Source organism: Hyalella azteca, unplaced genomic scaffold (assembly GCF_000764305.2).
Source record: "Hyalella azteca isolate HAZT.00-mixed unplaced genomic scaffold, Hazt_2.0.2 contig9910, whole genome shotgun sequence".
In the NCBI taxonomy this organism is placed as follows: domain Eukaryota; kingdom Metazoa; phylum Arthropoda; class Malacostraca; order Amphipoda; family Hyalellidae; genus Hyalella; species Hyalella azteca.
Window position 1 is genome coordinate 54,331 of NW_025939966.1, and position 27,343 is coordinate 81,673.

A 27,343-nucleotide genomic window follows, 5' to 3' on the forward strand; every position below is an offset into this window, starting at 1 on the left:
ACTATTTATTAGCGATTTTAGTATTACCTAAATTGAGTTTTGATGTGTTCTCGTTTTATTATGTGCGGTTTTCAGTTCGGACACGATTTTCCAGTGTATTAATTTTATTAAGTGAACAAAAACAGATTATTGATTAAAACGAAGAATAGTATTTGCATATTTTATGTAATGTTATCTCAGGAGCGCAACTGTAATGATATTTAGAATATACCGCCATCTCTTTTGCTTCTCAACAGCTAGCAATTCCTCTTTACTTGATAAAATTACTAAAAAGTCATGTAATACTATAGTGGTATTAAATTATTGTTATTAAACTTGCTTCTGTATCCAGCCGTACTAATCAGTATTACTGCAAGAGTAATCTACTTGCAGTAATAATAACCCCGTAGTAAAATTAGAAATCTTTTGTAATAATGATACTGTAATAATATGATTAAAATGCCCCATCATCAGATAAACTGCGTGAACAATGGGTAATAGTTCTTGTATATAATTGTCTTTAAGAAGAATCTATACTTTGAAACGTGAGTTAAATGGGAGTTCAATATTATTTGTAAATGATGCATGCGAATTGGTTTCTTGATCTGCAGCAATTATCGAACGCGGTTAGTGCTGAGTTAATCTGATTAAATATAGCATTTGAGTCTTAAGGAGGAGTTCTCAGTTTATTTTTTGCATATATGAATTTAGTCAACGTTGCGGAAAGATAAATTATTTGCATTAATGTTTAAAGTTGAAAATTCTTCCTAGTAAATGAGCGTGTCGTTTAAAGAGATATGTTCGTGCGTTTCATTTTTGAATCTAAATTATTGTTGTTATTATTTTTCATTATTATTACTACTCGTACATACTCGTACGATTGGTTTGGGTAATATAATTGGTTGGGTAATATAATGATGAAAAAGCTTTAGCTCTATGCAAATAAACTGATGTACAATGCTTTTTGGCAATTTTATATCACTGTCTTGAAGAAGAATTTGGTGTAAGCAAATGCATTTTTCCTTTCAGCGATGGCTAGGCATATCAGTTCGAGAAAATTTGTACCTTTCGTACTATTTTTTATTTTTTTGGGCCATACATGGGTTATTTTCATGATATTATATATTAACAGTGCCGGTGATTCTGAAAAAATTCTTTACGACGATTATCATGAGAAAAAACCCACAGAAAATTATTTAAATGCTTCTCCGAAAAACAAGAATAATCTCAACCAAAAAGTGCTAACAAATATTTATGGGAACTTAATAACTAATGAAAAAGTTGTATGGGATTATACTCCTGAGATTATACAATACGTGTTAAATTATACCATCGATGACCAAACCGTTGTCGTGCCCGTGTCCGAAGACAATTTCACTGCCAAAATCCAGGTAGTGTTGATTTTGAAAAAAGAGTTGAATTTCAAATTGCTGTACAGGATTATTTTAAATGAAGGACCAAATTTAATAAATTCGTATTTATTTAAATATAAACTTAAAATGAATAATTTATACAACAATGGAAAGAGAAAGATTCAGAGTTGTACATATTTATAAATGATCTATATATGTATAAACTTAAAATGAATAATTTATACAACAATGGAAAGAGAAAGATTCAGAGTTGTTATAAATGATCTATATGCCAGATCTTCATTCATTTCCACTTGGAATTGACGATCTATGAATAAATACGAACTTAAATAAATACGAATAAATAAAATTAATTATATATGGGCATATTTATACGAGTGAATATATTTATTGTATATATATATAGACGTCTGTAGACGTCAACACTTCTCATAGTGCAAGTATATTCTTTTAAAACGTATATACACGTTCATAGAAAATTACTTTGTTTTTTCCAGTACAAGTTAGAAAATTGAGGTTGTGCATTTTGTGCAAATGCAACACAACGGCTAAAGCCGTTAGCGAGCGTTAACGTATTAAATCGTCAGTGTTATTGATGATTTTGATACTATGAATAACATTTAATACCTCATGTGCTGCTGATAGGCTTTGAATTTCCTTTACACCTGTGCACCAGCAGCTTTAATTAAATTATTATATATATTTATTATTATTTATTATTACATGCTATTATAGTCGAAACCATAATATCTTAAAGCATTATTGGCTGTTGTATTCGATTTATACTATGAATATTTAATGAAAATTTCGTTTTTTTCACAATGACATCAGTTACTTATAGTTATTTTTTCGCAGGACGTTGATTATTCTGCATGGAGTCCGGATGACCTGATCGAGAAACTATCAAAACCGGAGAGAAGCTGCCGCAGACTTTTACGTATTGGGGGCGGCATGCATCTCTCTGCAATGGACGGACACAAATTTGTTTGTTTCGATCCTGACGTAGCACCGAAGCCAGTCCCCGTCATTAATAAGAGCTTACTCGAAAATTTGTTCTGCCCTGATGAGTATCGCGTATCGAATACAACTTCCGAAAATAAATACCTGCTGAAGAAAAATTCTGAATCAGCCTCTGCAAAGTCCAATACCGATTCCGAAGAATTTTATTCATGCAGTATAAGTACTTTAGAAAATGGAAATACATGTGAGAAAGATTATTCGTTTCCAAAGCTCTTTGATGAGCCTAATCAGATCAACATTAAATCTGATCGTGGTTCTTACATAGATTTGAATTTATTGCGTTCAAAGGATCACCAATGTCACACATATTCATTTGGAATTGGGAACGACACAACATTCGACTCTGCAATGCAGAATTTTGGATGTAAAGTTTATTCTTTTGATATGACCATCGTGAATAGCACCAGTACATCAATTAGCCCCAACTGGAATTTTTTTCCTGTTGGGATAAACTCGAAATCTTTGATCGTGAGTTTTAAATTTTCTTCTTGAAACTATTCACCACTCCAACATTTTTTTTCTAATTTTAGACCATCTGTAATTTAATTATAAATATCGTTCTTGCCAGTCAAAGCAAATTCGATTCATTATTCTGATGTCACTCGTTATCCTTCAGTTTTGCAAGTCAAATCATACATCCAGATAGACAATCAAGTTTATTTCTTTCCGCTTCTATCGACCTGACGTTCTATTTATTGCATATAATAATAAATTTGCATGAATTATTTAATTATGTATATAGACACATATATACATATGTAATATATGCCTATACCTATATACATATGTATATATGTATCAGTATATATTAGAGTACAATCATTTTAAAAGATTATAATCTTTGTATTTTCAGAGAACCGTCATCTTACTACCGGTGAGAAATCCTATCGATGTTACTTTTAAAACAATGCAAGACATCTTAGAAATTTTTGACCAAGAAAATTCGGTTATCGACATTCTAAAGGTGAATTTTTAGTTACGTCTGAGATAATCAATGTAGTTTTGAAGCTTGTGTGAATATTGAATATTTGAATTCCTTATTATTTTTTCACATATTTTGTGTCCTTCCGAAATAAATGAATAGATAAAATTTATTTATTTGATTGGCTAGATCTGAATTCATTCGTGAAATAATAAATTTCACCCAGTATCCACTCCGTTGAATTAAATTCAAAAATATATAAATACGGTCGCTGTCACGATGACGTGATACATTTTTTGCGGTAGTTTTCATCATACTATTTAAATTTTTACTGGATGTTTACACCTGTGGAAATAAACAGAAACCACATCGCTAACATTAAATACTGAAACCTACCGAACTACCACATCACACAGAAGTGGGAGGTCAATTTCAACGAAATAATTATTTTAAATCTATCAGATGGACGTAGAGAATTCCGAATGGGAAATTTTACGTCAGTTACTGCGGCAAGAAGATGGGAGAAAACTTTTATCCCGTGTCAAACAAATGCACTTAGAGGTGAATGCATAACGACTTCTATTACAATCATACGTACATAAATAATCATACTTATCATATATACTGATAAATAGGAATACAAATCAGATGAACGAGATGATCAAATGATGATCTAATTACCTGTTCATCTGGCATTGCAAAATGAAAACAAATAATTACATTTAATTAGAAAATATAGGATATTATTCGAATGAATTGCGAAAAGTTGATTATTGTCTATAGATTAGCTGAAATAATATATTTTGCATCAGCTATAACTGTTTAATAAGTCTTAGATTCGATGTGTTTTGTTTTGAAATATCATTTCAGATTCACCTGGAGGATTTACTCAATGACTCAGAATCCGGCAGGATTGAAGCAGGAAAATATTACGAATCTGTCTTAGACGGCCTTCGCGAAATTGGATTTGTTCTCGTTCATACTTTCATCAACGAATTTTCTCAGGTAAGATTTGAACATTCAATGGATTCAACGATTTGTAGCAATTAAGTAGTAATATTTAACTGTCCCGACTTTTTAATGCAGATGCAATATTGTTTGGAATGTTGCATAACATGTTTGTAGCGTGGCAAAATATTAAGCTTGTTCAAATTTTTGTGGCAGATTTCAAGATAAATTAATTCAACCCCTTCTTGCGGGTTGTAACATCCACTTATTTCCCCTTCAATTATTCAGTTAACGGTTTATTCAAGGACTTCATAAAGTAAACTCAATTAGTAAACTTTGCCAGTGAGCTTTTCTGTGGGAATTGACTTCGTCAGAAAACTGTGCAACAACAAGTCTTTTTATCTTTTTTTTGTTCTTCTCAGGACACTTGAAACGTTTGAATTTTTGTTGAACTCCTCTCGGAACTAACACCATTTTTCAACCATTTTTCTTCCCCACAACTCTGTGTACTTATTGATTGTAAACTTATTTCAAAAACATGCATACCATTAGATGAAAAGTTCATTTGACAGAATGTGCCACGTACGGAAATTCTCATATAAGGATTCATATATAATAATTTTCTTCATTATTTTACTCCCCCAAGTAATTCCGTCTTTTGATCTCATACAGTACTACGCGAACGTGAGGGGCAAGCTTATTCCGATATACAGAGAATCTCTGTATGTTCTAAGTCCGTAACTACAGAACTGGAGACGTGCCGCAAATTCAGTCCTGCAGAGTTTACAGAATATGAAACAACAGAGTGATGCTTGCAGAACAAGTATAAGCACACATTATAAACCAAGACAAGGCAGGAGCAATTCCCAGACTTTCAGTCTCTGCAGAGCAGCAAACAACAGAGTACATGTGCGCAGAGCAGAAGCACTTCTTGAACCTGCAGACTTAACAGAGCAGTTCTTACTCATGGGACATGAGCAACCTAATGACCAAGGGAATGAGGACATCGTATATCATTTAAAGTCAATATTTAAATTCAAGTGCTAATTGTTCTTAAACGCCCAGTTGCTAATAGGAATGTGGTATAATAGAACATTTAAAAATTATTCGTTGTTGGAATGGAGCGTCTAGGTAACTTTTATTATCACGAGGCAATAAAAGTTACGTTATGTCATAAAAAGTTATGTCAATGTGTTATAATAGAACATTTTAATTTTATTCATTATTGGCATGGAGCGCCTATGTAACTTCTATTGTCACTAACGAGGCCAATGAGTGAGCAAATTTGAAAAATCGGCGATTAAATTCTTCGCTTATAAAATTCTTTGATAAATAACCTCTAATATTTTTCTTCGAGCATTAACATCGCGCACTGGACGGTTGAAGCACTTCAAAAATTAAACGTTGGTTGATTTTTAAAACAGGATTTTACCGGAAAAACTATAAGAAAACCTCTAATTTTTATCGAGTTTTCCTGTAGACTATCAAGTCGCCAGCGCATGGCATCGTTCTGTGTAGGATAGTGTCATTGAATTTGCTTTCCTCGTATGTGCGTGCCTGTATTTAGCTTACGAAAAAAACGCAGAACAAACTTCTTTATTCACACTCATGTAACGATACTTAACGTTGTGATTAAAGTCATTATTTACATTTCGTGAACAAAAAGCATCTCTCATCATTGAATTCTATTTTATTTTGATTGGAATAAGATCTGTATACTAGCAGGAAAGAAAGAATTAGAATTTCAGGGTCATATATAATAGAATTCCTACGTCATATTCACACTAAGTGTAATATACAAAGCAAAAGGTACGATAAATGAATAATTATCGGTCTCAGCATTGTAAGTGAACAATATTTCAGTTTAGAGATCCGGTCTACTGACGATGCCGGTGGCTTTACAAGTTTACATCATACAATAATGACCCGTTGGAGTGAAAAAATTACCATTGCTAACTTGATATACGGTGTGGTTGTGTGAAACAAAAAACTCTGCTTAAATAAATGCAAATATATATATATTATTTTCAAACATATCGTGAGCAACAAATTAACAGGACTGATTTGAGATGAGAAAATAAAGTGAAAGGCAAAACATGCATTTCTGAGACACATGTGCAATCGCTCGAGGATTTGCTGTGATCAGGAATAGTTCTACCTTAAGAATCTCCGACGAATTTTAGATCAAGTGTTTTGAAAGTTAATCAAGATGAAGTGTTTGAAAATAAATTTTGTGAATTTATTTTTTAAATTGACTAAGAATAGGACTCCAAGGCTTAATTGATCAAGGGTCATAATTGGTTAAGGCACCATAATTTCCTGAGAATTATCTCAGGAAACGAATTTTTAGGATGCGTACATGGATCCATGATTTTAGGATCCGTACATTGAATAATAGAACCATTGCATTTCGTATACCAAGGAATCATATAAATACATGGAGGATTAACACTCAAGATTCTATATGTATTATTTTGGCAACAAGTCAGTCTCCTAAATTTATTTAAATAAAAGCCATGGAAAATTTACGGATTTAATCTGCCCTGAAAGCTTAGTGATAATTGAGCCAGTGAATTCATTTAGTAATTAGTGGAAAACGCAATTGGTGTTTATTTCAGTTAATTTGTCATGAGTAGATAATTGGCATTTAACAAATAAAGCAAAACTGTCTTGTCTGAATTTTCTTATCTTTTCAATATTATCATTAGTGGCAATAATCGCTTTTAAATTTTTTTACAGCATTCGTTTTAAGCAATTGATCTAACACTTTGATTATATGCGATCAAAACTTTCTCAAATCCGTATTAATTTGAATTGTTGATAATCCGTTCCACGAAAGAGCCTTGAACGAAAATTCAATTAAATGGCAGGCCATGGTAAATTATTAATATATTTCATTAGAATATTATTTTTACTGACCTGTGCATGGGCGATTTTGCTTTTACAATTTATTAATTTCAGTAATAATAGACCCAATAAATTTTTTTCGGTGAACAGCAATTCCCGTGAAAATTTTAATTTAGGTGAGAAAACGCATAGTTTATTTAAAATCCTTTCAGCACGAAATAATTCTCATAAACTTCAGTCAAAAATAATCTCTGATGTATATAAAAATTCTGAAGAAATTTTGCGTAATGGCGTCGTACATTCCAGCGAATACTCCACTATCAGCGCTACAGGTTCCAATAAATATTCCCTAGTTACCGAAACGGGAATTAATGACCAGAAAGATGAAAATTATCGATTAAAAACGATTTCCAGTCGTGAACAACGCAAACAAATTCATGTTTGGAAACATTCAGTCTCCGACGTGCGGTATGCGATCTCAACAATTGGAGAGCCTCTCATAATTCTACCACCTTCGAGAAAAAACTTTACTGCCAAAATACAGGTAATTAACGGATGATTTATCCACAATAGTTCTGAAGTTTCGTGCATTGTTGGTAATGAGGTTAAAAATTTACGTTTTAAGATAGCAAGTTAGCATGCGGTTTACTTTTTTTAATTTCCTCCTGTGGAATATCTTAGAAGAACAACGTTTCATACGTGAAGAAAACAATTGGCTGATAATTTTTTAGAATACCGGAGTTATCGTACGGACTTTCTTTTCATAATCGAAAGAAAACCCATGCTATTAATACGTCCCTCTATGTCCAATATATTTTTTGAATCCGGTAGGATCGATAGTCTGATTCAGGATGCTATTTGTTCAAGTGATTAAAATGAAATCATTCCTTAAAAATCAATTAGTAAGTCGAAACTTTCGTCGAAATTTTTTCAGCAAATTTAAGTACATAAAAGATGTGTTATTGATTATCGTACATTAGCAACATAACTAATAAGGCTAAACCCGGTAGAAATAAAAATGACATGGTACGATCGAATAACTCTATTTTAACAATATATGTTTCAGCTGTACTGAAATATTATTTAAAATTAACTATAGTATGTCTCTGCTTATAATAATTTTCATTATATGAACGATTGGTTGAATAAACTACTAATATCGTGTAATGTAAAAGTCTCCCGTATCTACGTATGTCTATTGCTTTGATATGTTAAACTGCATTGATTTCGTAAGAAAAAAGATTATTAAAAAATGCCAAATTTTCAAAGTGATACTCTTTTTTATCTATTCATTAATCATTAATTTATTTTTCCAGGACGTCAGCAACTATTCATGGAATCCAGAGAATCTGATGAACAAAATTTCCAAACCTGGCACTAGATGCCGTAGACTTTTGAGGATGGGAGGAAGCTTGAGCTGTGGTGCCATGGATGGTCATAAATTCGTATGCTTTGACCCAGACGTCGCGCCGAAGCCATACATTATTGCAAATAAAATAATTCTTGAAAGCTTTACAATAAATGAATCGGCGCCCGCCGTGGCGTTGACAAAACCAATGAGCGACAGCGAAGAGGTTTTCTGGGAAATCTACAGCCAAAATTTTGATACTGAACACAAAAAAGAAGATTATCCCATGTTTAGAATCACAAGTCCCGAATTTAATATCGAAAATTTGCAAAACACAAGTAATCAGCAACACCTAAATAAAACAAGCAGGACTAAAAATGACCGAATACCAAATAAGGAACCCAAATTTGATACCCTTTTTAAAAAACCACCGAAAACGAATATAAATTATACTCGTAATTCCTATATACATTTTCTTCCTTCACGCCCGATGGATAAATTATGCAATGTTTACTCGTTCGGTATTGGATCAGACACAACATTCGATTACGCCTTGCAACATTTCGGCTGTAAAGTTTTCTCCTTCGACATGACCATCGTGAACAGCACCAACACTCACGTCACTCCCAGCTGGAATTTCCTCACTTTAGGAATAAGCAACGAGTCTGTGGTGGTGAGTCCTGTTCACTTTTTTTGTATGTAATTCATGGAAATATTTTGTTTTGTATTTCATTTTTGAGGGAGATTTGCCGTGCGTCAATATTCTTCCAAGCGAGTATTTTTTTAATTAAATCATAATTCGCATAATAGAAGTTCAATAAAATTGATGATTATAAAATTATGTAAACTTTTGTGTTTCCTCCATTATGAAATATGAAAATTGTGAAATTCACATACCTGTATTCGATAAGGTTATCGACTGAAGTAAATGCCACTTTTCTTATCCATGCTATCGAAGAGAGTTATAATTTCACTACACTGATACTATGACAGTGATGATATAATGTACGAAGGGTAATGTATACACAGTATGACGATATTATTAGTCTTGTTAAGTATTATTAACACTTAATAATAACACTTAACACTTAACATGTGAGTCTGGTTAAGTATTACGTATTAACACTTAACAAGACTCACTAATTAACTAGCAAGCAAGGTTATGTCGTACGGCGGGTCTTTATCTTGAACAAGTTTTAAGTTAAGGAACCTAAGCGACATAGGCAAAGGATAATGAGATAATCGGCCCATAAATTTGTTAGACTCTGCACAAAAACACAGATGAATAATCATGAAATATTTCACTTTCGGAACGTTACCATTTTTGGTCCACAACTTCATACCTATACTTAATTTATGACGTGTTCATCTGATTCATAATACAATCTATGCTTAAAATTCATATGCATAGTGGCACACGATACGTACCAAATGAAACTTCAATGACGCTTAATATATATCAGGACCGAGTCGTTGACGTTGACGTCATCGTTGAGTCGTAAATTGCTATTGTTATTATTTATTCTCCTCTAAAACGAACAATTTTCATACCTTAAATGTCCCTTGAAAATAGATCTTATTGAAGCATTCAGTCTCCTTAAAACGGTTGAACATCTTAGCATTAAGGAACACACTCTAATTATTAATTTACTGTTAAAATATACAATTATCTTGCAACAGTTAGACATGACTATGCGACCATCGGGGAACACCATCGTTGCTACCCTGAGGACCTTGGAAGAAATCCAAGAAATTTTCGACAGAAGCGATTCAACGATCGACATCCTGAAAGTAATTTACTTCCTTATACTTTACGCTGCTAATATTGCATTATCTTTTATGAGAGAGTTATTGTGCGGTGGTGATAGCGAACATTGTCCGGATTATGATGCTGAGTTAACTTTCACAATTAAAACTCGAGTGACAGTAATGAAATTATTTTTAATTTGACATGTGAATGGAATGCGAGTCTCATTTTAAACTGATTTTAATAAAACCGGCGGCATCAATATCGGTTTATTCATTAACATATCAATTGTTAGCTAGAACAAGGTTGAAAAAGGTATTTTTCAATAAAATTATATCTAAATTGGGCTCGTGAAATAACACACTTATTAATTTTTTAATCGTGGTATGCCGCGCTTACAGCATAGATTCCGAGTCTACTTAGCATCAGTAGACGTTTGCTGGAATTTTTTAACGCATTGTTAAATTTTTGTGACCACAACTTATAAACTCCGTTGAAAAAATGGTCTGAGCGTTCAAATTATTTTTTACTATAATTTCGTTCGATTGTTTTGTTTTGAGGTTGACTTATTTTACCCTTTCCCTTATCAACCTCCGATTAGCTGGACGTTGAGGATAACGAATGGAAGATATTTGACCAACTACTTCAGCATGAGGAAGGACGGCGACTTCTGTCTCGTGTGAACCAGATGCAGTTAGAGGTGAATTTGAAATAATTTTTATTTTCTAATCACCGTTGAAATGTTTTCTACGATGTAAATGATTTTTTTTTTAAATTGACTCAGGGAAAATTTTCAGGTTATTTAAAAAAAACACTAATTTCCTAATTAAATGTTTAGCGAAATATATCTATTTTCGTTATCATTATCAATTATTCCGTTTTTGTATAGATTAAATTATTAGCCATCAATACTATTGCCCCGCATCAAATTTATTTTTTTTTCAATTATACGTATTGCATGATTTGTGTTTCAGATTCACCTCGAGAAACTGCTCAATGACACAGAGTCTGTAAGGGTCCAGGCTGGTCAATATTATGAGTCTGTTCTGGACAGCCTCCACGGGCTGGGTTTCCGTCTCGTACACACTTTCCTCAACCAATTCTCCCAGGTACGAAAGTTAACAGTGATTAAGTTTTGAACTTCGCTCTATGAATTTCAATGATTTAGTATTTTTCAATGGAATTCAAGCGGTGAATTATTATTTTTTAATTTTGAATTGGGCTGCAATATAAGGAAAAAATTTCTTCATGTTTTTCTTGCTTGGCCGCATTCAAGCTTTCATCACTAAGACGTATACTTTGTAAATAAAATTGATATTTATCAATACAAGGGTCATTTAAAGGATGTTATAGTGTTTAAATTTGTATTGCTTTTTCTCTGTTGCTACGAAACGTATCTATTTTATAGACCATCTTTTCAAGTCTTATAAGACATAAAATTTTTAAAATTATTTACTTATTTAAAGTGCAACATACTATGATTTTCTGAATGTTGCAAGTGCATTTTTGAAAATACAAATAATAATTTCATTTCACTCGAAACTATCGTTGCAAAAATTACGTAGAAATTGTATAAATTTCACAGATTTAATGACTTTTTAGTTTAAATTTGTTTTAATTGCCTGGAGAAAATTTTCATCATGAGAGCATGTTTTGCTATAAATCATTTAAATTTTTGTTAGCAAAGTTTTAACTTTGTTGAAGATGAAACGTAGTTTGTTCGAGAACGTGAATTTTTGCAAGTTGGATTTATAATGGTAAATTTATATTTTTTGGTGAGTTCGATTTCACTTTTTGAATGGGTTTTGTCGGCGGGTCTTCATTCAAAATTACATGTAAAATGATTTGCTTGACTACATTTCAGCAGTAATTCTTATTTAGCTTCAGATCAGCTTTATTCACTAATCTCAAACCTTCATTAATGCTCTTTTTCTACAACGAAATCTTGAAAAACGACCCAAATAAATGTGAAATTCCCTGCTTCCAACCACTCTATTCCTGATATGAAGTATTATCTTCTGTTTGTTCTGCTTTAAATATAAACATTTTTCGTTAATTTATGTTTATTCACAGAAATACGTTGACATTCGGGGCCACGTCATCCCTATCTATCGAGAATCGCTCTACATTCGACGGCCGTAATCTACATAACTTAGGTCATAATTTCTTCATAATTATTTATTTGAAAGTCATATAAAGCTAGAGTGTGCACTTCGTAATTTATGCATTGAATGCATCCATTTTGATGATAAATGTGTGACTCACAAACGCGTCAGCGTAATAATAAGTGTGTCTACTTTCCGTGAATGACACTATCCTGATCTCTAACTGTATTAACAGTAGGACTTTCATTTCGTATGGTTATCGGTGTTTATTCCCATTTAAATAAAGAGTTTTTTTATTGATTTAAAATCTTCATGGAACGTTCAACGAAGATTTTGTTCATTTTACAGTTTGGATGATAATGCTCACTGGAGTTCTAGGCGTGAGGATCTATGTAAAGGATCTATTTAGTTTTTATTTCAGGATTTGTTTGAAAAATGACAAGCTAGTGGAAATACTTTGACGATTTATTGCGTCAATATTTCAAAGAACTGAAGACATCTTCAAGTAGCTAGGTCGCTGTTTTTCTATTGAAAGGAGGTTAATTAATGTTCTTTACGACTCAAAAGTTCTAATTAGCCTTCATACATATAAAGAGCATTTTATTCTGATTTACAAGATTATATTCACGAGTTAACCTGATTTATTTTTCCCATAATAATAGTTCTATGTTTACCCTCCTTGCTTTCAGCAGTGTGTCATATGGGCTGGGCTTTTGAACATAACAAAAATATCCAGATTCGTCTAGTTTAAACGGAAAGTTCGACTCGTGTGTGATTAAAAATTATGTATTAAAAAAGCTTCGATATTACTTTGTCCTAACTTCACTCAAAATTGTTCACCAGTTAGAATGTGACTTTTCTACTATTCAGTACAAGTATTTGAGCCTTTTGCTAATCTGTTATGTTCAAATTATGCTATTTACAATTCTTGACACATATTATTCACACAATCCTCATGAACTGGGAAAAACTTCCCTGTTATCAAACGAAGCACGAAGCACTAAATGAAATTGTGAAATAACCAACAACCAAACTATTGTTGGAAAGTTGTAATTTCATCATCAAATCAAAGAATTAATGCACGAAACACCGTAATTTGATGGATTATATGATTTCTATATCGGTTTATCGTTCTCTCCAGCGTCTCGCTAACACTACTTATGATTAATATTTCGTAACCCTTCGCCATCATCAACATTTATTATATCCCATTTATATGTACGGATTCACTTTCGTGTACACGGAAACTAGAAAATGAATATTGACCATCATTTATCTAGCATACTATTAGTTAGCTAACAATGCTGTTGATTTACAGAGTGTGAGACGATGATGTGCCGCTCTGGCCAAAATGTCCACAGATATGTTTTTCTGATTTGAAAACTTGATAAAAGATTAGGCTGCAGTTTTTGGTGAACTCAACACAAGTATGACATCGATGCATCGTTATTTTATATATTTCAAGCAATGTTAAAATATCCCATTGTGCAAATAAAATATTATAGGAAATTTAAAATTCAATAGTTCTGGCAGCATAAAAGAATTTTAGTGTTTGCTGATAAAATCTCCTGATCTCATATCGAAGAAAATATGAAAGTCGAATTAATAATGTTTAGGTATCTTTTTCTCAATCTAAACATGCATTGGGATATAAATTTAACAAATTTAATCCATTGTGCCAATCGCATGGAATGTTTGCCTTCTGATAACTTATCATTGATAGAGTATCATGATAAAGGAAACCTTTCGGCACAGCTGCATTGGTGAAGTTTTTTCCCGAACATGATGACTTTCATCTTCTAGAGTCTAGACCAAACCTAGTCTTTTATAATTCATTTGATAACATGAAAAATATTTACTCTTAAAGTTCTGTCAGGGTTTTTGCAATAGTAGATTGATTTCCGGCACAAATTTGTTACTTCCATTTTTGAACGCAATTGAAAAAGTTCTTCATTAAATTAACAACTCTCATTCATCCTCAAACAATCAAAATGTACCTACCCGTGATTATTTTTTCACTGTAATTTTTTTAAGCACGCAAATTTTTATTCGCGCCAGAATCTAAACATTCACTGTCGGATTAAAATCTAAGCTTAAATTTTTCGTATATGAAACCATAGCAATTTGCAAATAACAATATGAAAAAATATCTATAATACTATAAATAATATTAGTGAATAATGATATTAATAAATAATAATATGCATTTATTTGCAAGTAATACGATCCACAGTTTTTGCAGATAAAATACTTTTCCCACAGTTCTGATTAAATAATAGATTTTCAAACAACGAAAAATATCAGCTGGCCTCCAAGGCCAGTATATAAAAGACAGCCAATCAAGGCGTTCACAAGCCTCTGTGACAGTTGCCCAAATTATTTCTATTCTTTCGAAATCAGTTTGGCAAGAAAAACAAAACACATCACAAACATCTGCAAGCCACTATCGTTGCAACTTCACTAATCACAATTGAATTTAATTCCAGTACGAGTAATAGTAGTAATATGCAACTTGGTGCTAATGAATTAATATTAATTGCGAATTTAAAGAGGACGTTGAGGTTATTATATAAACAGTCAAAAATATCGTCATCATATCATGCTTATATCACAAATTTTCTAAGAATTTAAAAGCAAGGAAAATGGCCAAGAATTCACTACTTCTTTATAAGAAAAAACGTAAAAGAGAGAAACGTCCAGTTCCATTGTCAGTTCAAAATCTTAGAACACAAGTACAAAAACTCTCTAACCTAGAACTAAATTAGTAAATTAACAGTAAATTTACTTACTCATCCCTCTCATTTATGACGATCAGTACAATATTCCGGTATCTGATTTTGATTCTGGAATTTTAGCAAGTAATACAACCGATGTTTCTAACAAGAAAATTCAATAATCCCTGTATATATTTTAGCAGATGACTATAGTTTAAATGCCGCCTTCAGTTCTATCCTCTTGAAATCGTTGACTGATGGGTCTGTTTCTTCATGTTTGTTTCATCTCTATTTGTTTTTCAATTCATGTTTATAATTTGACATTTCCCTCGTGAATTTTAGTTTACTAATTGTTTTTTTGTATTCCAATATTTTGAACAATATATGGGTGGAGATGGACTCTGAAACGATAGTTCCTTGATACTAAAGTTCTTATTTTATACAAAATTTCTTGAAAAAAAAACGTCAAAGTCAAGCTTAAGAGTTTAATTTTATTAACATGAAGCTAGTACACACGCTCGCTGTATGCCTGCAACTATGGGCAATCATAAGCACCGTACACGGAGGTAATGTCATGCTGGTGGGCGGAGGTCTCACGGATGAGAATGCGGCCGTGTGGAGTCGGTTCGTCGAACTCGCGGTGAGAATATTAAAAAATAGATAAAATATCATCAAAGATTACTAATAATGCTACATTCATATCTAAATTATGTATTTAATTCTGAAATATTATTTGGTATTGATGCGACATTTCATTCTTTGTAGATCTGTAAATCCCATGCTTTTACAGGGGGGCGAAGGCGTTGCAAGAGTCGGTGTAATCACAACTGCTTCGAAAACTCCTGAAGACGATTACCCTTATTACCAGGTGCTTGATTTTATTTTTCTGTCCATTACTAAAAGTTTCTGAATGAGTCATTGCACATCTCATGGATTTAAACTGAAGATATTGCCACCCATGATTGGTGACATCAGGTTAATGTGAGACAAAGATAAATTGTAATTATGATATTTCCGATCTCGAGTTAGGATCTGTTATCGCCAAAAAACTCTTCATGTTTCAAGATTCGAAGCATGAACTTTCAATATTATTCATGTATTAAATAATACCAGATCAATTGAATCTATAAACACGTATTGCCAATCTAAGTTCAAGAATCCGTTAAGAATTAATGGAACCATTTCTAAATCGACTTTGGACTATACCTGATGATCATAATAAGATTATGATATCATTAATTTGTTTATGATTATTTTCATCATAATTATGATTATTCTTATCATCATAAGATTATTATCATCGTAAGAAATTGGTGATTGGGGATGCTAAAATTTTCGCAATGAGGTTTTGGGTAAATATTCTCGCGCCTTTATAAAGCATTGAAGAAAATCTCGTAGATGTAGCGTTTGAGCAAGAAATTCATGTCATTCAGCCCAGTCAATTCATTCCTGGTCTGTAGCACAAAGTAAATAGAATAAATTTCTTTCATTCATTATAAGTAGGAAGGACAACCATGAGTGGCTGGTTTGAATATTCTATAACGAAAGTAATTGTAATAATAACATATCAAATGTTTGCAAAAATTTATGTATCTGAACATATTAAGATAATTATGTTATCTTAAATCTATGGCATTTCTTACAAACTATATTTTATTTATTGATAGGAATTTAACAAGTTCAAGTTGCAGATTCTGTTTTTACAGGAGCTGTATTGATTTAGTTCATTGCTGGAATAGTGAGAATTGACAACTCGAAGTTCGACTTCGTGTTCACGATTATAAAACGGAATGTTAGGTAATTTCATAAATACATTTTCAGTGTGGATTTTTTTCACCATACTTTTTCTTCCCAGGACATGTTCATGGCGTACGGAGCAGCTTCAGTTGAGTGGATTCCTATCACACAGAGTAGCAATAATGCCAACGATGCTGAGGTGATTATTATTTAATAATATTTTTCATTAATTTTATTATTCTCGATTTTATTGGTACACTCATGGCTTGGGAGTGTCTTTCTCAAAATTTGAACGAAACTTACTGAATAAGCTTTATTAGATATTAAGAAAAATTTTATTAAGAGAGTATTGTGTGGAGGTAAAATGTAAAAATAGTGGATTTCTCTAAAAAATCTTCATATGGATTCAGTCTATCGATATATAAAGTGTAACATACACATATATATTATGAAAATGGGCTGAAAAATCGAGAAGTAATATTTTCGTTTATTTAATTATTTCTTCATCCTTCATTCATTTTAATTCAGAGGTTAATTGCGTGCATCGTTAATTTCTATGCAATTCAGGTTGCAGACTTGGTGGCATCACAGACTGGCCTCTTTTTCGACGGAGGCGACCGGCTCAGAATATTGGCAGGGTGGGTCAACGCAGATGGGTCAGGTGAGGCTGCAGGCCAGAATATTGGCAAAGTGGGTCAACGCAGATGGGTCAGGTGAGACTGCAGGCCAGAATATTGGCAGGGTGGGTGAACGCAGATGAGTCAGGTGAGACTGCAGGCCAGAATATTGGCAGGGTGGGTCAACGCAGATGGGTCAGGTGAAGCTTGAGGCCAGAATATTGGCAGGGTGGGTCAACGCTGATGGGTCAGGTGAGACTGCACCTGCTGAGCTCATACGGGCGCAGGATTTCAAACGTTAATTTTTTTGTACTTGATTAACCTTTATCCCTAAAAAATTAAATAATTCCATCAAGAAACTTTCGCTGATTTCAAATCAGACAATTTATAGCATTAACTGTTAACTTGAGCGCTGCGGTTGTAATTTTCTTCTACTGGTAGTGATAATAGTTCTATGTATTAAAATGAACAAAAGCTTGATGTTACAGACACTACGAGTCTGAACGCTTTACGGGGAGTGCCAAAAAGAATATAAATATAAATTAATTTTAATTTCTGCCCCAACAAAAGTTTAATAATGTAGACATCGTGGGTCAGAGCGCCGTCTGAGGAGAGGCATATTGTATAAAAATTATAATGATTTCAAGTTCAGCACCAGCAAGAGTTTAATATTACAAACACTGCGAGTCTGAGCGCTCTACGAGGAGTGTTGTCTGCTGTAGAAGTTGTGAAAAAATATAACTCGGTACTCACTGCCGTGAGTGACAGAGAGCGCATTTTCTCGTCGACGAAAACATGAAGTCACGGATAGACAGACAGACGGACGGACATGGCGAGCACAATAGTGCATTTTTTCATAAATGAGAAAATTCGCTAAAAATATATAATTCATACAAGTCTAGGTTTAACATTAACAATAGCTTAATATTACAGACACTGCGAGTCTGAGCTCACTACGAGGAGTGTTGTCTGCTGGGGGCATCGTTGGCGGCACGAGTGCAGGGGCGGGATGCCAGGGCACCGGACCCATGATTGCATATGGACTTTCTTACAATGCAGTCGAGTGAGTTTATTTTTCCTAATAAAAATCTCGCCAATTACAGGCATAAAGGGAGCCGTTACGTATACTTAGACCGCTGTGAGCACTTGGGTTGCATCGTGTACTGATCGAAGACAGTTTTGAAAGTACGGCCCAGATCGATAGAAATGAGTCTTTTTTCAGGGGTTTACGAATGGTGATGTTTATTTTAAAGGCTAAGCTCGCTGATAGCTTGTTTGTTTAATTTTGGTACATTTGCTGATTTTGATGTTTGGCAAATTCCTGATCATTTATGAGTCCAATATTACCCGCAATAAATGGCGCGTAGAGATGAAAATTGTTTTGAACAAACTGTAATCGAGTTTGCATTTTTCATATCAGTTCCGGTGCTCACGAGGGAGGCTGCGAAACTGCCAACAGAGACGATCTGTGCTACATCGAGGACGGCGGGCTGGGGCTGGTGAGGGGCTATGTGGTGGATACTCATTTCTCCCAGCGCGGCAGAGAAGCCAGGTAATCGAAATTAAAATACATGGTATTTTATTTGCTTCAAAATCAACTTGGTAATTCTTGGTATGTGCTGGACACTCATTTCTCCCAGTGCGGCAGGGAAGTCAAGTAATCGGAATTAAAATACATGGTATTTTATTTGCTTCAAAATTATCTTTGTTAATTCTCGGTATATGTGATGGATACTCTTTTCTCCTAGCCTAGCAGGGAAGCCAGGTAATCGAAATTGAATTGCATGGTATTTTTTTTCTCCCGTATTCCTTTAGTAACACATATTAAGTTCAAAAATTTTTTAACTAAATATGTGTTAATAAACTTACCTGCATCCCAAGTTAAAATTGGGATGCAAGTAATAGCGATTATTAAAAAAATTATTTGCATCTCTTTTGCTTTTGTATTTGATTTTTATTCATTTAGGAAGGCTAAGAATTAAAGTATTCAGTAGCAGTTCCAGAACTTATACATACACAATTTGTTATCGCAAGTAATCCTTCTTCTTTTGTACCTTGCAGTCTTAATTCAGCATCCTTACTTCACGAAACTTGATAGGATTAAAACCTTTCGTGTGTTGCCTGAAGATGAAATTGTGCCATATAAAGTTAATATTATTTGACATGCCAGTATTGCTGGTTATCCATTTAAAATATTATGCTTCTACGGCTGAAAAAGTGAATTGGACGATAAGATAAAATGATCAGGTATTTTTATTATGAGTTATTACAAATTTTTCGAGCAAAATTCTGTTAATTGCGATTTATTATTTTTTTATTCTTTATTACTGGCCTGGCTATGAGAACGAAAGATAAATAAAGGCATGTTCGCAAGTGACTACGCAAGGTTCAATGTGAATGTTTGTTTAAGCGTACAAAATTCAACGAATGAAACATAATCTACTTCAAACTTTCCTGTTAAGCAAAATGATAGACATGTACAGTATGTAGTATGAAACCTAATTCAATGGAAGATTGCCAAATGAGTTACGTAGGATGAAGCAAGTTTATTTCAAAATTGATCGATTGACTTTTCTAAAAGTTTAGACCCAACATGCGTGTGAAGAAAGTGACAACTTTTTGAACATTTTAAAAGCATGTTTGAGTTCACCATATCAATGCACGATTTAATTCCAGGTTGATTGAGTTGCTGCTGGACACGAAGACTTCAGACCCCAGCACGCAATTGGGCATTGGCATAGACGAAGACACCGGCGTGCTGATAGCCGAAGACGGAACTGCTGAGGTCATTAGCCTTCAATTATTTTGAACTTTTTAATGAAAATAATGCTATTTCGGAGAAAAAAATGCTAGTTCGAAGACAACAAGACTAGTTTACTATGGACAAATACAATTTGAAGACAACAGCATTAATTTGAAAAAAAACTAAGCTCAACCTAGTGAAAATTTACAGACGCTTCAGGTTTTGATCTGGAGTACCAGAAGCTGGGGCGACTCTAAATTTTGTTAGGGGAGACAACTATATATGTTTGACGACCACACAATTAAATTGAATACAACACATGTTTGAAGAGACATATACCATTCTTTATGTAATATCGGCCCTCGCGCCCCCAGATCCTGGGCTCGGCGGGAGGAGCGATGGTCGTGAGCGTCGCCGCTGCTGTCAAGGACCCCGCGGCGCCCCACACGCGAACCGCGGGCGTGCGAGTCTCATACTTCACGGAGGGCGACGTGTTCAACCTATACGATGGTGAGGCTGATGTGTTCAACTTGTACGATGGTGAGACTGATGTGTTCAACCTTTACGATGGTGAGGCTGATGTGTTCAACTTGTACGATGGTGAGACTGATGTGTTCAACCTTTACGATGGTGAGAGTGATGGCAGCAGGAGGTTAACGTGTTCAACCTTTACGATGGTGAGGCTGATGTGTTCAACCTGTACGATGGTGAGGCTGATGTGTTCAACCTGTACGATGGTGAGGCTGATGTGTTCAACCTATACGATGGTGAGGCTGATGTGTTCAACCTTAACGATGGTGAGGCTGATGTGTTCAACCTGTACGATGGTGAGGCTGATGTGAGCAATGCTGTGTACAAAAGGCTGTTGAGTGCAGTAGGCTGAAATGTGTGCAGTATAGGCTGAAGTTTACAAAAGGCTGATGGGTGCAGTACGCTTATGCGGGCAGTAGGCTGATGCAAGCAGTAGGCTAATGTGTACAGTAGACTGATGTGTGTAGTAAGCTGATGTGTGCAGTAGGTTAATGTATGCAGTAGTCTGATTTGTATACTGTACAGTAGGCTTATGATTGCAGAAGGCTGATATTCAACTGATGGCGTACACCCTATCGAAATTTTTATTCCTGTCAGCCGCGTTACAAGGACGCCCCACGCTCGCCTTAGCGGCTTTATGTCCGCTTTAGATTCCGGTTGCCGGAGTGAAATAGTCGCCGAAACGGAATCAAGTGAAATACCTGTCGAGCTTAAATTGGAGCGATCGTGGGGTGCGCGTATTTGGTACCTGATACGTTCGGGACAGGCACGGCCGAATCTGAAAAATTCGTTAAAATGTAGAACTACATAGCTCGAGCAGACTCGAATGGAAATAACAACAGAAGCTCCGGAGGTAACGTGGTCAGCGCCACCAAGCAGGCCCACCGGCGTACCTTAAACAAAAAGGACATGGTCAATGTCAGGCTGTAGGTGCTGCAGCGCCATGGCGTTCAAGCGAGCAGACCGTTGGGGCACGGACACCATTAACAAAAAAAAACCTAAACATGGCAACCAGCAATCAACATATTGCCAGCGCAAATACATCTCAGGAGCCTACAAAGGCCAGACCTAGCCGCAAGTGGGAATAGGCCGGACAATTAAAGTCACATCCACAATTTAAGCAACCCTCCTTTAATATTTACCTTAAAAATATCAATAATTTAGGCGAAAGAATGAACGCGGTAAACGAAAATTATAACACCGGAGATAAAAAGCTATAGTCCTACTCAACTCACCGGGCTAACGGCAAAACGAGGAGCGGGAAGTGCGCGTTCCTCCACGACGGAGATAGCAGTGAGGCAAGTTTGCCAGCACGCATGTTGTGGCGTGCAAGTATGGCAAGAAATCTGAAATTTCGTGAGCTTTCCCTCAGTCAGTTATGGAAAGATCGGGTTCCAAATGCCGGATCCCTTGTGAATCAAGTCCCGAAAAGTTCATGAATCGGCAACAGGCCATGGGCCTATTTCTTCAATGCCCACACTTCTATTCTATTCTATAGCAAATGAGGATCTTTCTGCATCCATCGTCTGCTGCTGCAATGACAGTATTGAGCTTCACATGTAGTTCTTCTCACCTATTAAAGTTATCCTGCACTCTAAATTCCTGGAGAGACAATCAAATAAATAGCTGAATATACAATAGTTATGGAAATCCTCAAATCAAGTATGTTAATCACAGAGGGGCTCCTCAAAAGCGATAGTTCATAAGCTATCTTATGCTTGAGCAATAAGCTCAAGCATGCAGACATATGCCATAAGCTGAACAGTTCTTTTGTTGAAGAAATCATTCGTCTAGCAAAAAATTTCACCCGGGTTTGAAAATACTGCTTGCAACTGCTACAAAATGAATAATAGAAGCATTTCTAACGTCAAATACCATTCCAATATTGCTGGGCTCGATGGAGATTACCTGAATCTATCCTCATATACTTTGTAGTTCTTCAGAAATAACCAAATTCATCCTTAAACTTATATATAACTCAATAATGAAACCTGACGATACAACGAAATAGAGTAGATAGAACAGAACAAAGGCAACTAACTTGCTTGCGAATAATCGGAATACGCTTTGCATTGCAAACCTTTTCCATCGTGCATCAGCTGGCCCGTCCAGTGGTGTGAGACTTGCGACATCCTGACAACGCGCCGAATGTTGGTTAGGTAGCATCGTAGTCAATGATAAACTTTCGATTGAACAATTGATTCAGTTGACATGTTTATTTAGAAATTAGAACCTTAAGCACGTGAACCGGAACAGCTTGAATAACATGCTTTTGTTGACATGCCCGAAGTTGAAAATTTCTACCGCTGCCAAAATCTTGAACTCACAAATGCGTTGTCATGATGAATTTCGCCTGCCGACGAGAAGTATTGCAACGAACTTCACTTTTGAAAGCACATAACAGCAAAAAGTAAGGAATTTTCATTTCTGAAAATGTCAAAAACGGTAATATTCAGTTTTTAACACTGAGTTGTTTGCAAGATGTACACTTCCTTATTCACGATAAGATTACACAATTCGAGTGAGATGCGTGTATCAACTAACGTTCGAACGGAACGAACACCAGTAAGCCACTGCTCAATTTGGGTCGCCTGCCGAAGACCACCATTGCCCTCGATATAATGGACCATCATGATTCTTGCCTTCCGGAACGTAGCCTTCAATACTTCAAGCCGTCCGTATCTAGGCCGTGGGTCGAACCAGCCCTCGGTCGAACGGCCACTTGTCGAAGGACGATAAATTTTGGAACAGAACCTCAGATGCGGTGAACGTAAAATTACGTAATTCAACGATGCCCGGAAGTCTGATTCGATCCGCGGCCTGGTGGTGCACGGCAGGTTCTAAGCGAGACCGAAGGAAGACAAAGCCGAGTTGTTCACGGCTGATTGGTGGATGTCCAGAGAGATCCAAGGCGTTCGATTCAGGGCTTATTGGTGAACAAAATTGGTGGTGCACGGCTGCGCTCCCCTCAATTTCAGCTCAGCGCAGTGCCTCCTCGTCCGAAGTCCGAACTACCTCTCACTGATTGTCTCAAGCCGGGTAGTTGATAACTAACCTCCCACTCCTTATTAGGGAGTATAAAGGGGAAAATTTTGGCACCCCTGCCTCTGAAACGTTGGTGTTTTGGTGAACACATGCAATACACGCATATTGACGCACAAGCAATGCACGCGTGTTCATGTACACATATTGCAAGGGAGTTCGCACAAGCTTAAAGCAAGCGTGTTCACTGAAACGCAACGCAAGCGTCTTGACACGAACGCGCTGCATGCGGGTTGAAAACAACGCGACGCAGTCGTGTTAGTTAAGCATGCGTAAAGGTCTCGTGCCGATGGACAATCATTGCACGCGTAATGAAACGCTGGTGCGACCCTAAAATTTCGTATCAAAATATTGTCTCAAAAATTTCGAAGCGGTTTGCGTGTGCATAAAAACATTCCAATCAAGAAGACGTAACGCCAACATGTTGACGTACACGCAATGCATGAGGGGTGAAACGCACGCGTGGAGAAACTCGTGCGCCTACTCTTGCATCGTATTTGTATGGGTTTTTTGAATCAGAGGCTTGTCACGCTTGCGCTGAGAACTAATGCCAGCTACTGAGCAGGGCAAGTTAATGGTGGCCTGACCAGCCGCTAATATCGTGTGTCATTTGACCCTTATATTTTTTACCATGGAACTACCCAAAATAGCACCTATTGGGCAGCTGATTAGGGGAAGCGGACATTTCAGATCTGATTCATCTCTAATCCGCGAGGGCGGCAACTGAAACCCGAACGACAGCCACGTCTGAATTTTGACAGGGCAGTGGCTCCTGTGGGCACTTAAATATCATTATTATTTGGAATTTATACATATCAGAGTGCACTAGTTTTTTCTCATTTTTCTAATAGTTTACTGAGCGATTTTCCTTTTTCTTCGTTTTTAGTTGGTAATTAAATAATTCAATAAGACTATTTCAACTTTACAAACTCTAACATCCCATGTTTCTTGAAATTATTCTGAGATATTTTAAATGTAATAAACGTCTAAAATGTAACCGTTTTTCTGTAGATTCCGTAGTCTACCCGAGCTGGAAAACGCCCATAGCTGACAACGAACTCTACGTTGACGCCACAAGCAGCAACAATATCTTCTCGTCGCCAAATAACCCAACTGCCGAGGACGGAGTTTTCAGAGACGTTGCGCACCGACTTTGGGACTCCAAGTAAGTATAAATTAAAATTGTTTACGGGTGATTGATTTCTGGTTTTTATTTTATTAGCTTTGTTGGGTAGTCTACTTTTTTATCATGCTTAAAATTGTTTTATATGATGACTTCTGAAATTTAAACGCATGATCTGATCTGCGACATATGCTGTTGGAGCCTTTAGAACTCTCAACTTGCGTGAATGATCGTATAGGTTGAGAAGGTTACAGATCAATCAGTATCGCACAACTCTCTGAAAGAACCTCTATATAACACACGGGTTGTGGACTTGACTAAACTAAAAAAAACAATGAACATTAGCACCTTGAATTGTATCTTCCTTCCCGAGCGGTGTTATACAGCTCGAAGTTAACCTTTTTTACAGCACTTCTCTTTAACTTAACTTCTTGTTTGTTTGTCTGTCTGTCTGCTACAAATCTTATAATTGAAATTTAAAGCACTTCTACTTATCCTATCTATCTGAAATTTTGCACACTTGCGTAAAGTTGGAGACAATGCAAGAATCAAATGACAAAAAAAATGATTTTAAAAACTAAAAAAAAAATTCAATATTAGAATAATTGAAAAAATAATTTTGTCAGCTACAAATCTTATAACTGATATTTGACACACTTTTACCTGACCAATTGATCTGAACTTTTGCAGACTTGTGTGAAGTCGGAGGCAATGCATGAATCAATTGACAGAATAAATAATTTTGAAAAAAAAATTTATATATTAAAAAATTGGAAAATTAATTTTTTTATATTCGAAAATAAAATGAGAAATTCATTGTACACCTTTAACAATGGAGACATAGGATTTTTTAGAAGTTTTGTATTTAAAAAGTAATTCTTAAACGTATATTATTAATTGAAAGAATGCGCTACAAATTTCAAAAATTTAATTGAGCCTATTTCAAAGCTACAAATTTACACAAATTAAATAATTTTAGTCCGGTTTAAGCTTGTTAAAGTTTTTACTTAAGGCTAAAGCGGGCAAACCAGTTTTGAAAAGATTTGGTCCATCAATCTTACTGAAAAATTCAATCCTCATATAACAGGGCGGACTCGGCCACAAGCTATTCTTACGAGACCGGCCCGACATTTTCCGTGACCATGAAGAAAGAAGGAGGCACAGCCGTTGTCGGGGACTCTCCAACGCTCTCGACGCGCGTGGTGTCTTACCTCAACATGGAAGTCGACATTGACTATACTATTCTTGAAGAGCATTAAATCTAATTAAAAGCGCTCAGAAGTTTTAGAATGACTGCTAAATTTTCATGGAGTGCCGTAACTTGGGTTAAAATTTATAAACGTGTAGTATATCGCTGATCATGCATAAGCGACAATAATATAGAAGTTGGTATTGACTATACTATTATCGAACATTTAACATTAAATATTAAATATTATTAATATTAATAACACATTAAAATTAATAGTTAACATTATTATTAATACTATTACATATTAAATATAAACATTTAATAGTAAAACCTATCAAAACACGAGGAAAATTACCCTTGTATTAAATTGCAGGCCGATACTAAATTTTGACAAAATTGTAATTATCGTACTATAATTCCTTTGAACGAATCCCGAACTCATGAAATTCTTTGGGCAAAATTCAAAAAGGTAATCACTATAGTAAATTCTGTACCTGTCTGAATTTGTAGGGGAAAATGTGCATGAGACGGAAGCCCAGCCCATGGAGGCTGTTCAGAACCGGTTCAAAATTTAGCATAACTTGGACTCTTACAGACTCTGTATCATCGAACAGATTCTCGGGTGAATCTGTAACGCAAATATTGCAATAGAAATTACTTATATATAATTTTTTTTGCAGGAAAATCTTATATATGCCTGATAATTTGCACAAAAAACAACAACCAGGGAATGTTTATTATTGACAAGGAAAACAGACCTATTTTACCCAACATTAGAAAATGGGTTCTACTATGAATTAACGTGGAAATGGTACTGAATCAAATGTTTGACCCCAATATTTGGAGTAACAAACATATTCTTCCTAAAAAGTTTACAGAAATTAATCTGCTTATTCTTTCACATGATAGAAGACATTCCAACGACGAAAAGGAAATAAATAACATCAAAATTAAATCAAGTTCATCTCAATCTTTATGTTTATGGTTTATACGAGACAAAATTCGACTTCTTATTTCTCGTTGAGTTGGTCTGATATTTTCATTCATACTCTTATGCGTCCATATAACTGAAATCAATAATTAAAAATTAATCTTCCCCAAAAAGTAATGATGTAGTAACAATTATGTGTAAAGAATATATTTGAATCAACTGAATACATTTTTTCTCAGAAGAAAAACTAGATTCATTAGTTCGCATAACCATCACAAATTCCTGCATATTTCTTAGTTTGTTGCCGCAAAGATTTTATTTCAAGAAATTAAAATATTTTTAGTCTGAGAAAATGTGAGATTAAGTGTGAGCAGATGTGTGTTTTATCTCTCGAAAAAATGTATCTCTTTTAAACAAAATTTCG

General features: G+C 35.0%; 3 protein-coding genes across 3 annotated transcripts; all 3 read left to right on the forward strand.

The window, feature by feature from the left end:
• Nucleotides 1-1,154: 1,154 nt before the first annotated feature.
• On the forward strand, nucleotides 1,155-5,559 carry LOC108675609 (probable methyltransferase-like protein 24). The gene is made up of 6 exons (XM_018163631.2): nucleotides 1,155-1,370; nucleotides 2,208-2,840; nucleotides 3,226-3,336; nucleotides 3,757-3,855; nucleotides 4,165-4,299; nucleotides 4,915-5,559. The coding sequence occupies exons 2-6, from the start codon at nucleotides 2,304-2,306 to the stop codon at nucleotides 4,981-4,983; spliced, it is 951 nt and encodes a 316-aa protein (XP_018019120.2). The 5' UTR covers nucleotides 1,155-1,370; nucleotides 2,208-2,303; the 3' UTR covers nucleotides 4,984-5,559.
• Nucleotides 5,560-7,248: 1,689 nt separating this feature from the next.
• Nucleotides 7,249-13,791, forward strand: LOC108675608. Its single transcript, XM_018163629.2, has 6 exons — nucleotides 7,249-7,633; nucleotides 8,406-9,110; nucleotides 10,118-10,228; nucleotides 10,786-10,884; nucleotides 11,159-11,293; nucleotides 12,258-13,791. Exons 2-6 carry the CDS (start codon nucleotides 8,442-8,444, stop codon nucleotides 12,324-12,326), a joined length of 1,083 nt encoding a protein of 360 aa, XP_018019118.1. The 5' UTR covers nucleotides 7,249-7,633; nucleotides 8,406-8,441; the 3' UTR covers nucleotides 12,327-13,791.
• Nucleotides 13,792-14,718: 927 nt separating this feature from the next.
• Nucleotides 14,719-26,236, forward strand: LOC108675614 (cyanophycinase-like). The gene is made up of 10 exons (XM_018163640.2): nucleotides 14,719-15,643; nucleotides 15,794-15,871; nucleotides 16,859-16,939; nucleotides 17,308-17,401; nucleotides 18,291-18,420; nucleotides 18,778-18,909; nucleotides 20,034-20,142; nucleotides 20,475-20,610; nucleotides 24,685-24,838; nucleotides 25,884-26,236. The coding sequence occupies exons 1-10, from the start codon at nucleotides 15,503-15,505 to the stop codon at nucleotides 26,053-26,055; spliced, it is 1,227 nt and encodes a 408-aa protein (XP_018019129.1). The 5' UTR covers nucleotides 14,719-15,502; the 3' UTR covers nucleotides 26,056-26,236.
• The last annotated feature ends 1,107 nt before the right edge of the window (nucleotides 26,237-27,343 follow it).

Coding starts and splice junctions, on each gene's coding strand:
- LOC108675609 (XM_018163631.2), top strand. CDS start 2,304: ATGCATCTCTCTGCAATGGACGGACACAAATTTGTTTGTTTCGATCCT. Junction 3,856..4,164: donor TCAAACAAATGCACTTAGAG/GTGAATGCATAA, acceptor ATATCATTTCAG/ATTCACCTGGAGGATTTACT. Junction 4,300..4,914: donor TCATCAACGAATTTTCTCAG/GTAAGATTTGAA, acceptor GATCTCATACAG/TACTACGCGAACGTGAGGGG.
- LOC108675608 (XM_018163629.2), top strand. CDS start 8,442: ATGAACAAAATTTCCAAACCTGGCACTAGATGCCGTAGACTTTTGAGG. Junction 9,111..10,117: donor TAAGCAACGAGTCTGTGGTG/GTGAGTCCTGTT, acceptor ATCTTGCAACAG/TTAGACATGACTATGCGACC. Junction 10,885..11,158: donor TGAACCAGATGCAGTTAGAG/GTGAATTTGAAA, acceptor TTTGTGTTTCAG/ATTCACCTCGAGAAACTGCT.
- LOC108675614 (XM_018163640.2), top strand. CDS start 15,503: ATGAAGCTAGTACACACGCTCGCTGTATGCCTGCAACTATGGGCAATC. Junction 18,421..18,777: donor CTTTCTTACAATGCAGTCGA/GTGAGTTTATTT, acceptor TTTTCATATCAG/TTCCGGTGCTCACGAGGGAG. Junction 20,611..24,684: donor CGTGTTCAACCTATACGATG/GTGAGGCTGATG, acceptor GTTTTTCTGTAG/ATTCCGTAGTCTACCCGAGC.